We start from the raw sequence: 13,945 nt of genomic DNA on the forward strand, positions 1-13,945 counted from the left end.
TTGGTGAACAGTCATGGAAATTTTCAGGGCTCTGTGGAAATCCATCAAAAAGATATGACGAGAGAAAAAAGTGGTTCATTTCCAGAGATTGAAATCTGATGAAATCTGAGCGAGGGACAAATTTCCTACCCTCAAACAAGTCCAACTCATTTCAGAACGGTAATAGGTGAGAAAGAAATTCTTGAATTGTGAGCGTCAGGAGTGTCTGAACATATACGGGGACAAGCCTCATGTCTTAACTTCGCTTCGTTAAGGAGATATGACAATTTGAAAATGCCTCTCATTAGAGAAATCCAGCGGTGATTTTGAACAAACTCTCCATTGAGTTTATATGGAGAGTTTTCTGACTTTGTGTTACTCTGAGGAGATTTGCAAAATATCTATGAGTCCCACAACAATGATAGTGACATTTTCTGAAAGCCAGCAAAAATACCTACGTTTTGATGTATAATTTGTGGGGCTTGAGTGGAAATTGAGCGAGTAGCAAGAAGTTGTTTGGACATGAAGAGAAAATTCAAACAGTTTCACTGTCCCCTCTGAGTTAATTGCATAGCAACCATAGCAACGCATGTATTTTCTGAAAAATCACAATTTTGCAACTGAAAACTCAAAGAGGGATAAGATTAAAACGGTAGAAGATCTGAAAAAGCTGAATCATACAGGAATAGCCAAATCATTTGAGAACATTTTAAAGTTTGAATGGAGTTTCTAGGTGAAAGTATGAGGCAGTAGTTAAGTTTCAAAGACAAGAAAGTTTTAGCAGAATTGTGGAAGTTTCCCATTCATTTCAATGGGACAAATTAAAGGAAAAAAGTGTAATATTTTAAAAAGTATAATAGTAATAAACACCAAAAGTCATAGCCGGCATTAGCAGAAAGAGCAGAACAGTTTAGAGTTTGAACGGTGAAAATAGCACAAAAATTGTGGAAGTAGATCCACGGCAAAAAGTGTACGGAAACACCCGGAATAATAATAAAGAAGAAAGAGAAACAGGATCTCAATAGTGTGGATGCCTATTAAGGCATCCACACAATTATTGTGATATTTTCTCCTGTAAGGCTCCAGTCAACCGCGCACCATGAATTGGAAAGTTACTAGATGTAAAATGATTCTTTCAAACTTTTTTCTGCCTGTTCTTTGTTTATTTTTTTCCAAGCTTCTGGAATGACAGCAGGTTCTGCTTCATATTCTTGAGCAAAGTTACGGTTGTATTTTGTCATTACATATTTCCAGTAGTCTGATGCCTCCAGGCTCTCATCTGGTTGAATTTTCCAGTCTTTGAGAATTTCCTTGTAATTCTTATAAGGGTGTGGTTTATATTGTGTTTCAATGCAGCAAAATTTTTTGTGACTTTTCACATTGGAAGAGCATAAGTCAGTGAGAAGTATACCTGTTGAGAATTTCCTGTATTCACCCAGACCCTGTGGCCTGTGCAGTGAAACAAAGTGCTCAGTATGGGCTTTTCCTCCTGCGTCACAGGGAGCTGCACAGAATGGACACTGTTTGCCACAACCAATCAGCTGCTTGAAAAGCTCATCCTGAGGCTCTACACAGAGATGTTGTAGTTTCATTTCAAAGGTAGATTCTTTAGACTCATTTCTAAGAGCTTTTTCTAAGTCACTCACAGATGCTGTGAGCCAGTCAGCAAACTGTTCCTTGTCAGCATTGTTCAGTATCATGAAAGCACCAAGAGCATCCTGGGAAATGACCAGTTTATCACCAAGTTCTTTACAAATATCTTTAATAAAAGCCTTGAAGCCATCACTCTTTCTGGTTTTTGCCTTGTTGATGGCAGAATTTATGCTGTCAATACATGACTGCAGATGTCGCTCCTCAAACTCAAAAACTGTCGACTCATTTGAGAAGTGCTTCTTTATCTGTTCAAGTATCCATGTTTTTACATACTTCTCATATGAGCGAATGTAGCTCAGATAGCTTTGAAAATCCTCCTTGGAGAGCGAATCCAGTAAAATTGAATACTGGAAGGACATTCTTGTGCTGAACTGCTCGAGTTTCCTCATTTCACCAATGATATCAGGACCCAGGGAGCGATTAATGAAGTCTTCAACAGCAGGCTTCAAACATTGTTTTGTGAATTCTTCTGCCTTCTTCTGACACTGGTCTCGTTCATGAAACATATCTTTGAAGTCCTCATGAAACTTTTCCTTGTTTTTAGTCAGACATCTGTACGGATCATTTTCTTCTAAGAAATCTTCGTGCATTTTCTGAAACTTTCTGGCTGCAAATCCACAGATGTGCTGTTTTAGCGAAACTTCAAACTCAATGTTTATCTTGACATCTTGATGGTTTTTCAGCTTCTCATCAATCATGCGGAGGATCTCCTGGATGTAATTGTCATGGTAATTGATTTTTTTTTTCACTTGTTTATTCACAGAGTGTTTGCAAGCAGCTATGATGCTGTCAGACAGACCTTTTATGTGATCCTGACCAGTAAAAACTTTGTTTGTTGTGTGTTTAAATTTGCTTAACCATCTTTCAGCTGTATGTTTGAAAGACTCGTTTCCAAAATCTTGCAGATTATTTTCAGTTAATAATTGTTGTGCACGGCTCCCCCTGTGTTTCAGATTTTCTCTGAGGTAGCGGGACACGCTGTCTGTAACATTTACAATTTTTTGTTCAGAGAAAGACAGTTTTTCTAAAGTTTCCCTCCACATCTTCTCAAACTCTTCGTCCAACTCTCTGTTTGTCATTTTGACTTTTTTCTTTCGACATTTATCAATTAATGCACACACTGCTTTTTCAATCTCTTTTCTGTGACTTTCTTTGATTTTAATAATTTCTGTCATTCCATGTCTGATTTCTGCTGCTGCTTCAAGCTGATACTTTACACCACTTTCTATTTCAAGACGAAGGATTTTTGCACTGTTTGAGAATTCCTCTTTGTATCCTTCAACCAGATCCACATGACCCTCTGTTTGCTTGAAATATTGTGTCAGATTGTCCAGAATCTTTGTCTCCCATGCAGACAGCACTGTGGAGGCTTCACTTTTCAAAAATCCGAGAAATTCTCTCATGTCAGATGTTTCAGATTTTGCTGCAATGGTACCAAAATTTGAAATTATCGTTTCTGCATCTTTTACCCAGGTGTACATTTCTTTTCTGAACTCCCACTCCCATTTGTTGAACTGTGTGCAGAGCTTCATGTATGCATCAGCTACGAGGCTGTTTCTGAAGCTGAAGATGAAGTTTTCATGCTTTACTGCATTCCACAGGCTTTTCACCCACTCTTTAAACTCCATGATATTATTAGAAGATGACTCACAGTTTCCCAGTAGTTGGATGATGTTTTTCTTGAGCTCATATACAGCCTCACTGTATCCTGCATTAACTGGTGCCATTGGTGGGTTTCCATTCCACAGTCCAGGAATGTACCAGTTCCCAGTGTCTGGACTGTACTCCATCACGTCAGTGAAGTTCTTGTTCTCCTCTTTCTTTTCCATTTTGGCTGCTGCCTGAGTCATCTCATTCAACTGATCCAGGAGCAGTTTCCTGTCTCGTAAGTTCTTATCATGGGCTGAAACATCCGACACATTCTGGTGAACAAACTGACATTTAGGCTTTTTGCCCACCTCCTTCATCCTGAGAAAAGCGTGCACAACTATTTGTAGGATATCCTTCATTTCTGTTGAATTCTCCATTGCAATGTTGACTATGGTCACATCACTCAGCCCCACAACAAGTGTAGCAAGCTCATTGTCGTGCTCATAGCTGTTGTCCAGTTGTGCAAGTTCTGGTGACTTTAAGCCCTCAGTGTCAATGATCACCAAGAAGTCACAGTTTAGGACGTTTTTCATGTCTTCATTGATTTTGATGAGCAACATAAAGGCACCTCGAGTACATCGACCACTGCTGACTGCAAACTGTACTCCAAACATGGTGTTAAGGAGAGTGGACTTTCCTGTGCTCTGAACTCCAAGAACTGTGACTACTCGTATCTTTCTGTTTGGAGACACCAGGTCACTGAGCTGAGAGAGAACATCACTCACCCATCTGAGAGGGATGTTGGATGCATCTCCATCTACGAGCTCAAGAGGAAATCCATCAAGCAACAACTCTGCACACAGTTTGGGCAGATGCTGCAATTGTTGACGTGATCTGTCTGTTTCTGGAAGAGACAGTGAAGCTTCATAGATCTGACCCATTTCACGGAAGAAGTGTTCAGTCCCCAGTGAGCTGTTGGAAATCTTTCTGTCAATTTCTTTGATCTCCTCTTTGTTCTCAGAGTTCTTGCATTTTTCTTTATATTTCTCTCGGAGTTCAGACAGTTTTACATGAGACACATTATCGAGGTTCATTCTCATCCACTTCAGGAAATAAAACCTCTCTGTTCCTGGGCTTGATATCCCTGTGATGAAGTTTGCCATAGCTGTCGACATCTCATAAGAGTTTTGCTTTTTCCGCAGTTCTGTTTTCTGTTTCTGAAGATCACTTTTGTAATGTTCTATATTTTTAGACCCAACATGTCGAAGTCGAAACTCTTCCTTCTGTAACAAGGTCAGTTTTTTCCATATTTGTCCTTGTCTGGGAAGCTGATCTTCTTTGTATTTATGGATGTCTTGATTTCCTGCAGTGATGGCGTCTGCATTTTTCTTTGCAGTCTGGCACTCTGAAAAATCTTCATCAACCAGGATTCCCAGTTCATGGGCAATATCCACCATCTTCTCTATTTTCATCTTCAGCTCTGATTTCTCAATCACATTTCTGACTGTCTTCCTCAAATCTTTTACAAAGTGTGCTTCATTTTTCTGCTTTGTCTTAAAAATAATGTTGTTATTGCTGAAGCACAACTTGGTTGCCAGGTTTTTCACAGTATCCAAATTGAAGCGCTTGCTCTCACAGTTACCAACCAAGAAGATCTGTGCTTTTTTGTTCTGGCTTTTAAGTAGACTGATCACAGAGTCAGACTCAGAATCCAGATGATCAAAGAAAACAAAAACTGCTGCAGATGTCTGACACAAAAAGGAGTATTGTGTTTCAAATGAAGCAATGTCTCCGCGAAGGTTGGCAACAGCCACTGGCTGACTGAAAATATCAATGTTTGTGTTTCCACCAGGAAGGTACCAAGTAATTTCAGTCAGTCCATTGGAAATTCTTCTTGGACTGTCACCACACTCCATGTTGTGGTGAACAAAGGTGTTGTGGTATTGCTGATCATTGCTCAGAAGCTTATTGAGAATCTCTGACTTGGACAAGGAGCACTCACTCAGTCTGACAAAAGAGACCATTGGAAGTTCAGAGAGAACGATTCTTTCTTCAATGAAGCCCTTTGACTGTGAAAGAGACTGAGGTCTGTACTTTTTAACAATGTCTCTCATGGCCCACAGCATGAGTGTGCACTGTTCTGTGTCACAATTAGGAAGCAGCAGAGGGACAGAGAACTGACACATGGACATTTTTAGTGCCATTTCCTGCTGTAGAAAACCATCAGAACACAGAAAGAGAGCAGTGATTATGTCGAGGGGGTTCACCATGTCCTCTGTGTTTGAATGGTTGATCATATTATCAAGATCTAAGTATGCACTCCCTGTTTCATCATCACTGTTTGACTCACACTCTGATGTACATTTCACATTAAGCATCATTACTTTCTTTAGAAAATACCATGGAAGGTCAGATTTACGCCTGGCAGGTTCATCAGTGATGTTCTTCAAATCAATCTCAAGTATTCTGCTGAGTGATAGCTTCTTTGTGTAGCACTGCGTCAAGTCCAGCTCTTCCAATAAGTTCTCCAGGTGTTTCACTGTGGATGTGAGATTTAAAAGTTATTGCATCCTGCTTTTATTTACAACTTAACCAGTATGTCATCTGGTTTTGTAATTGGTGTTAACTTTTACTTGTGTGTGTGTCTGTGTGTAGGTAACAATGGACTGACCTTTGCTTTCATCCTTCATGTCTTCAGGAGTCTGGCTGGACTTTTGTTCCTCTGGTTTCAGGTTGTCTGGCTCTGAGCTGTCCATGTCTGTCAACTCTTTTCCTCCTGTCTGCATGTAATCACTGTGTAATTCTCACTTTCACCAGCAGGCGTGTCCAAATGCTGAGACACTAACTCACTGTTGATATTAAACAGTATTGTCTTGACAACTAGTAACTGTAGGGATAATAATAGTAATACTTATAATATTAATATATTAATGGTTTTTATTTACAGAAGTCACATCATGTCATGTCCTTCTGCTGTGGCAATAAAAAGCATAAAGATGACTTTTACCTCCTGTAACAATCTGCTGACAGTCATCCCTGCAGGTAGAACATGGTGCCAATGGAGGTCATCCTCACAGTATAGTTCAACAACTAAATCTTCATCATTGTTTTCCTTTTTTACAAATGACGATAAAAAGAGAAAAAACATTGAAATACATTATTGCAAACACATATCAAGAGAACAATATCTCCGTTTCTCCCAATCATCTCACAAACAATTTGAGTACTTTTAATAACATAGGCAAATGAGTAAAACCCTGACCATGATTTTCATACTCGTTTGCAGCCCTGTGCCCTAAAATATGTGGTTCACAAAACCATTGTTTTGTGTTAATAAGGGTTTTGAATTGTGGTTTTTAACTATTTGTCCCTTAATACAGTATGAATTTAAAAGCGTGGGGTTAACAGCCTGCCTGCAACCAAGTGATGTTCTATTATTAGACTTCAGGGCAAGTAACATTAACAAACACCATGTTCATACATTGTCCATAAGTGCACTTGGCACCAGGACAAACTAGGTCACAGGTTGATGATCAATTTTGTCATCATATCATCGGATCTGTGGCTATATATTCTGCACGCTTGATTGAAAAGCTGAGCTGAGCTGTCAGAATGTGGCTCGGCCAGTAAATAAAACAACTTTTTTCTGCTTCTGCACTATTGACAATAAAATTGTTGTACTATTGCTGTGGATAAGTCACTTCCTTTCAATTCCTCAGGCAGTGTAGTGCAGCAGGGATTCTGACAACTCCTCTTACACTGTTAGATGAACACATTCCATTTCACTCAGGATCATGTGATTTCTTGTAAAGGTGTATAGTGCCTCCTTTCCTCTCATTCTGTAAAGCAGTGTAGTGGACCTTAGGTCACACACTTAACTAAATAAACTAAACCTAAAAAACTAAAACTATATGTGAAAAAATATTCAACTAAGAAAATTGTCAAAACCTACTTTTTAAAAAACTGTTGTTATGCGGTTCAGAGCTGTGGATCTGGAGATTTTTTCTGGAGATCTGTATCTATTGGGCGCATTTAAGCGTATTTAAGCTTTTGTGGGTGAGCAAGAGACATGTTATGTGTTATTTTAGACATTTTTACATACAGACAAGTTTTTGAAAGTCAAAACGATCAGATTTGTGAAAGCTGAACTTAACAAATTGTGCGTAAATGATCAGTATTTATTCAGGTTTGGATGTATGCATTCGTGAAATGCTTTTACATGTGTTCTTTAGTAATTGTGTGGGAATTGAAGCATGCATGTGTGAGTCTTCAAAGGTTACATAGAAATTAGGGGTGCAACGATATTCCTATCGATATTGAACCGTTCGATACAGTGCTTTCGGTTCGGTACGCATATGTATCGAACAATACAACATTTGTAATTTCTTTTATCAATTTTCCTTCTGACGATGCTGTCTGTGTTGAGCGCTCAGTGAATCTGTGTTCGACTACTCCGCCTAGGCTGCACTGTCGAGCGCAGATCCACTGAGCGCTCAACACAGACAGCATAGTCAGAAGGAAGAGCGCAGGGCAAGCTAGCGAGACAGAAGTTAAGCTCTACTTGCAACAGGCAAATTGAACCTCATTCAGATCTGGCGTTTGGAATTATTTTGGTTTTCATGTGACGTATGACCCTGAAGGTAAGCGAGTCATGGACTAAAGTAAAACAGTATGTTGGATGTGCCATGCAATGCTCAATTACATTGGTGTGAACTAGTGTGTTAGCGCAGTTAGCTCGTTAACGTGTTGGCCGTCTAGCCCCATGCACGGAGTGATCGGCGGTAGCTCGTTAACGGAGATTTGCCGTGTTGTGGCGTTAAGGTCATTTCAACGAGATTAACCTGAAAGCACTAGTGGGAACACAACGAATATGACTGCACATTTACGCCGACATCATCCTAGTGCAAAGACAAGTGGAGGCAGACAAAAAAAAAGCAAGCATGCTACTAACTTTAGCCGAGTCATTTAGACAGCTGTTAGCACATGATTCTCCTTATGCTGCTGAGAATATAGCCCAGAAGAAGCGTATAGTATAGCTTTTATTTTGGAAAGAGCCATTTCTCTGTAATAAACTCTCTTTTCCAAAGATGAGTGATTCCTCAATCAGATACAGGGCTCGCAATATCGCTAGCCCGACGTCCTGGAGCTAGCGATTTTTTTCAGTCGGGCTACCAAAATCTATCTCTGCCCTGCCCATCGGGCTATTGTAGGAAAAATATATGTCAATGCTTTTGCATTCTTTCAGAAATGTAGCTGGGTAATTATGTCATTGGCATCGGTGAGCCACTGTCAATATGTGACATATTGAAGTCGCGTTTGAATTTGCGCTTGTTTTTTTGCTTTCACTTTGCAATCGTGCGAACTGTGTATAGAGAGCGACAGCACTGATCTGTGAGTGATGATAATTTGTGCACCAATTCCTCTGACATCGTCTTATTAATCGTTAGCTTACTATGCAAACATGACAAGTGAAATCTCCCGCAGCTTACACATGTGAGAGGTTGATCGCGCAGAGAATCGCTGAGCTTATGTGAGTGAGCGTGTAAAAGCATTTCAGTTCTGCTGAGCCAAATAAGACAGGTCAGGGTGAAGAAGTGACAGCCAAATAAAAGCTTACCACAAAACGGAGAAGTTATGACAAATCAGACTATAAGGCAAAAAGAAAGTGCAGCTTTATGGTTTCATGGACAAAAGAATTTCTGTGGCTGCAATATGACGAGCTAAATAACCAGGGCTGCACATAAGTGGTCCGCAGGTGCGCATTCGCTGTCAAAATAAAAAACACGCACAAGGGTTAGGGTTAAATTTAAAAACTGTACTTTTGAGTTAAAATATATATTTATAATTTTAATAAATGACAAATTAAAAATGCATGAACATTTTTTTGTATCGAAAAAATATCGAACCGTGACACCAAAGTATCGAACCGAACCGTGAATTTTGTGTATCGTTGCACCCCTAATAGAAATCATTGTATACATTTGTAAAGCTTGGTTTACACTTGTGGATCATTTCACATATGTTTTAATTTAAAGTAGGCCTGCACATGACAGCTCTGCTCTGCTCTTCAAAGTGTTTGTTAAACAGTTCTTTCAAGCAAAACTCTCTTCTCCTTATCTTATCATTCTCGTATTAAGTACAGGGTGGGCCATTTACATGGATACACCATAATAAAATGAGAATAGTTGGTGATATTAAAGTCCTGTTTGTGGCACATTAGTATATGTGAGGGGGCAAACTCAAGATGGGTGGTGACCATGGTGGCCATTTAGAAGTCGGCCATCTTGGATACAACTTTTGTTTTTTCAATAGGAAGAGGGCCATGTGACACATCAAACTTATTGGTAATGTTACAAGAAAAACAATGGTGTGCTAGGTTTCAATGTAACTTTATTCTTTCATGAGTTATTTACAAGTTTCACTTTGTTCACCGCCATTGACATGTCAAAGAGGTTAACACGTGAGGAGCGGATCGAAATTGTGTTGATATCTGGTGAACGCAGTAACCGGGTCATTGCAGCAGATTTCAATGCAAGACACACTATGAGACCACCCATCTCCCATGCTACAGTTAGCAAACTACTTGCTAAGTTTCGTGAAACTGGTTCAGTGTTGGATTTGCCAAAATGTGGACGCAAGAAAACTGCCACTAATGAAGAAACATCAGTGGCTGTCCTAACTTCATTCAGCAAGAGCCCACAGCGTAGCACTCTCCGCATGTCACTGGAGAGTGGCATTAGTCGAACATCCCTTCGGCGGATATTAGCTACTCCCAAATGGCACCCTTACAAACTCCAGCTACTGCAGCATCTCAACGAGGATGACCCAGATCGGCGCACAGAATTTGCAGAATGGGCAAAACAAAAATTGGAACAGGACCCTCAGTTCACGCAGAAGATTTTGTTCAGTGATGAGGCAAACTTTTATGTGAATGTTGAAGTTAACAAACAAAACCACCGCTATTGGTCTGACACTAACCCACATTGGATGGATCCTCCAAGACTGTTGGAACAACAAAAGTGATGGTTTGGTGTGGTATATGGGGTACAACGATAGTGGGTCCATTCTTCATCAATGGAAACCTCAAGGCCACTGGATATTTGAAATTGCTACATGATGATGTGTTTCCCTCTTTATGCACTGAAGCTGGCACGTTCCCTGAGTTTTTTCCAGCAAGATGGTGCACCACCACATTATGGTGCCAGGTCCGAGTATTCCTAGATGAACAGTTTCCTGGAAAGTGGATTGGTCATCGTGGGCCAGTTGAATGGCCCCCAAGGTCTCCCGATCTGAACCCCTTAGACTTTTATCTTTGGGGTCATCTGAAGGCAATTGTCTATGGTGTGAAAATACGAGATGTGCAGCACCTGAAACTATGGATACTGGATGCCTGTGCTGGCATTTCTCCTGCGGTGTTGCTATCAGTGTGTGAAGAGTGGGAGAAGAGGGTTGCATTGACAATCCAACACAATGGGCAGCACATTGAACACATTTTAAAAGTGGTCAGAAACTTGTAAATAACTCATGAAAGAATAAAGTTACGTTGAAACCAAGCACACCATTGTTTTTCTTGTGACATTACAAATAAGTTTGATGTGTCACATGTAGGGATGGGTATCGAAAACCGGTTCTTGTTGAGAACCGGTTCCCACTGTTTCAATTCCTTGGAATCGTTTGCCATTTTTGCAAACGATTCCCTTATCGATTCCAGTCGCCCCGAATGACGTCACCACGTTGCGGAGCGTCATTTACCTGGCATGAAACACGGCGCCTAAGCGGCTCAAACGCTCAAAAGTTTGATTATACTTTATGAGAACCGATGACAACAGGGCAACTTGCAAAGTAGATATTTCATTTAAGGGAGGAAACACTACGAATATGCAAAAGCATTTGCTCACAAAACACGCGATGACACGCGTTTTTAATTCCGCTCCGGACTCGTGACTCTCAACCCAGCAGCAGCGCTAACGTTTGCACGTCCTCTCCCGTTAATGTGGCAGGTAAATAATCAACTAACAGTGCATATTATGTTAGCGCGATCTGCCTTATTACAAGACCTGCCATTACTGTACATGTAGGTGACCATGATGAGAGAGACAGACAGAGTCTGGCTGGCGCTCGCTGGTAGTTCTCGCTGCAGTCTACCGGTAGCGTCTCCTTTCAGGCCAGGATAGACTAATGTCACCGAGCAGTGTCTAAGTTTGTGGTCAAAGGCTTGAACCCATTTGCCACAGCAGATGCCTCCGATTTTTGGTAAGTGAATGTGTTTAATTGTAGGCAGGGACATTACTGGATATTCTTGTGTAATTGCCACAGAACAATTTATGTTATACTTTGTTATTGCTACAGAAGAATGTTGCAGCTTTAAGGCAGGGATGACTCCTGGAGTTGCTTTCTCACTGCATATGCTTTATTTCACAATCAGATCGATTCGATAACAAAAACATACAGCAGCTCCTCTCCTACTCCTAGCCCTTCGCTGCGGTGGAAAAAAGAACGACTTCAATCCCCTTCAAGGAACATACGTACAAAATAGTTTTCCTGATACACCAATTGCCATCTTGTAAATATGAGTACTCTGGCAGAGTAACAGTTCAAATGAAAAATACACCAGAACAAACAAGCAAACAAAAAAAGAAGTGTGGGGTACCTTTGAACCAATGAACAAAGTATAACAATTTATACTTTTTAACATAACCCGACCCCGTCAATATGTGATATGTCTCACAAGAATATTTATTTTGTTATTTTACATTTACAATTTTTTTTCCTGGGGACCCTGTGACACCCCATTGAAGAGTCGTAGGCTGGATCTCTCAAGATCTCACTGTTGGGTTTGTAAGGCCATGTTACTCCTAAATTTCTATCTTGTTCAAAGAGAAGATATAAAACAAAGTTCTAAGCTAATCGACCTTAGTGTTCTCCTTTTAAAAAAAAAAAAAAGAATCGATAAGAGAATCGATAAAGAATCGAATCGTTAAACAGAATCGAAAATGGAATCGGAATCGTTAAAATCTTATCAATACCCATCCCTAGTCAAATGGCCCTCTTCCTGTATCCATATAAATGGAAATGGCCCACCCTGTATATGCATCCTGTCTGATTTGGATAGTTTTCTATCCAATTTTATCTGACTTGTGACCTGTTATTATTCTATACCAACCCCAAAATGCACATAATGCAATTTAGTCAGCACAGTGTGTTAGACTAATGTGTGCCGAAGCATACTTTTTCTCAACCCAATAATCAGACTGTAAGTCTACAAAGAATGAAAGCCTTTCTTGAGAAATCTTTTGCTTATTGCAGACTAGACTATTGCATTGAAAAAAGCAGCTTGGTGAATTCACTAGTTAACATCTGGTCTTCCTTATCATCCACATAACAGAAACATCCCTATGAAAAAGAAATAAAAGTATTAAACAACCTACCGTAATGGAAGAGATTTGTCGTCTAACTTAGTCTGCTTCTGCACTAGTGGCAGCACAATTGTTTTCCTGTTTCTGTAGACAAGTCGCTTCTTTTGAATTCTTCAGACAGTGTAGTGCAGCCAGTATTCTGACCTCCACTTTTATACTGTTAAATGAACACTTTCATTTTCACTCAGGATCCTGTGATTTCTCGTAAAGGGGTGAGGTGCCTCACTTACTTTCATTTTGTAAGGCAGTGTAGTTAGATTCAAGATTCTTTATTTGTCACGTGCATGGTTATACGGGTATAACACGCAGTGAAATGTGGCCTGATAGGCTCCTCGACTGTGCAAAAAAAAAAAAAAAAAAAGTGGTGGTGGTTAGTGGCAGTTTTTGATATGGGCGACATGGGCCGTAGTGTCATGGTGGGGGTGGCATCATGGGCATTGGCAAAAAAGTTGCTTGCACCCAATGTTCCCTCTAATTTTTCACGTGTCTGAGCAAACACACCAACTGTGAGAGTTGGACCACTGTGTGCAACATTAGACAATTCGAAACCATCCAAGTTACATGGTTTATTAAAATAATCAAATTACAGCATTTACATGTTACTTTTAATTAACTGCTTTAGCCCACTTACAATGAAAATTTAAAAAAAATCTTGTTCATGACCTGTGTAGTAACACTATTGGAAGTAAAAGTAACTTGAACTCCAATTTTGAAAACACAACTTTCTTTCTTTGTTTTTTATAAAGCTGACTTGTATCATGAGTCTGTGGTCTGGGAGAGAGTCCTGTTACTCTCTGTCTGCAAAATACAGTATATAATGACCAATGTTGGGCAATTAATTATATAGTAACTTCTTCAAAAAAGTAACTGAGTTATGCAAACAACAAAGTTTTTTGCAGCTGTTTACCTAAAAATGAAGCCAAGGCATTTTTTTAAATAAACATTTCAAACTATTTACAGAACAATCAGCTGTTCTGCATCAAATCTGATGCCACACAAATTATTTGTGTCACTCCAAAAAATAATATCTGTCCACTATGAAATAAAGGAGAACAACAGCCTGATACCTGCAGGCCTGACAGCAGGAGTTGTATCACTGCTGTAACACCTGTAACATTCAGCAGTTGCCTCATTGTTCTGCCACACACAACAAAACTACTGACTACACTACACACTAACTACACAAGATTTGGCTAAACGTTGCAAATCTCTCACATCTCAAAACACCGCTGTCACTCCTAAAACTTCCCCCTTTCCTAAACAACTAAATGCCACGTTGCCATATCATTTTTTGATAGGTTGACATG

General features: G+C 39.8%; 1 protein-coding gene across 1 annotated transcript; it reads right to left on the reverse strand.

Moving 5' to 3' along the window:
• Positions 1-1,035: 1,035 nt before the first annotated feature.
• LOC101469456 (up-regulator of cell proliferation-like) lies at positions 1,036-12,738 on the reverse strand. Its single transcript, XM_024806153.2, has 4 exons — positions 12,651-12,738; positions 6,230-6,334; positions 5,894-6,071; positions 1,036-5,761 (listed from the first exon to the last, which is right to left on the reverse strand). Exons 3-4 carry the CDS (start codon positions 6,006-6,008, stop codon positions 1,095-1,097), a joined length of 4,782 nt encoding a protein of 1,593 aa, XP_024661921.2. The 5' UTR covers positions 6,009-6,071; positions 6,230-6,334; positions 12,651-12,738; the 3' UTR covers positions 1,036-1,094.
• Positions 12,739-13,945: the final 1,207 nt, after the last annotated feature.

Source organism: Maylandia zebra, linkage group LG3, assembly GCF_041146795.1.
Source record: "Maylandia zebra isolate NMK-2024a linkage group LG3, Mzebra_GT3a, whole genome shotgun sequence".
Lineage (NCBI taxonomy): Eukaryota > Metazoa > Chordata > Actinopteri > Cichliformes > Cichlidae > Maylandia > Maylandia zebra.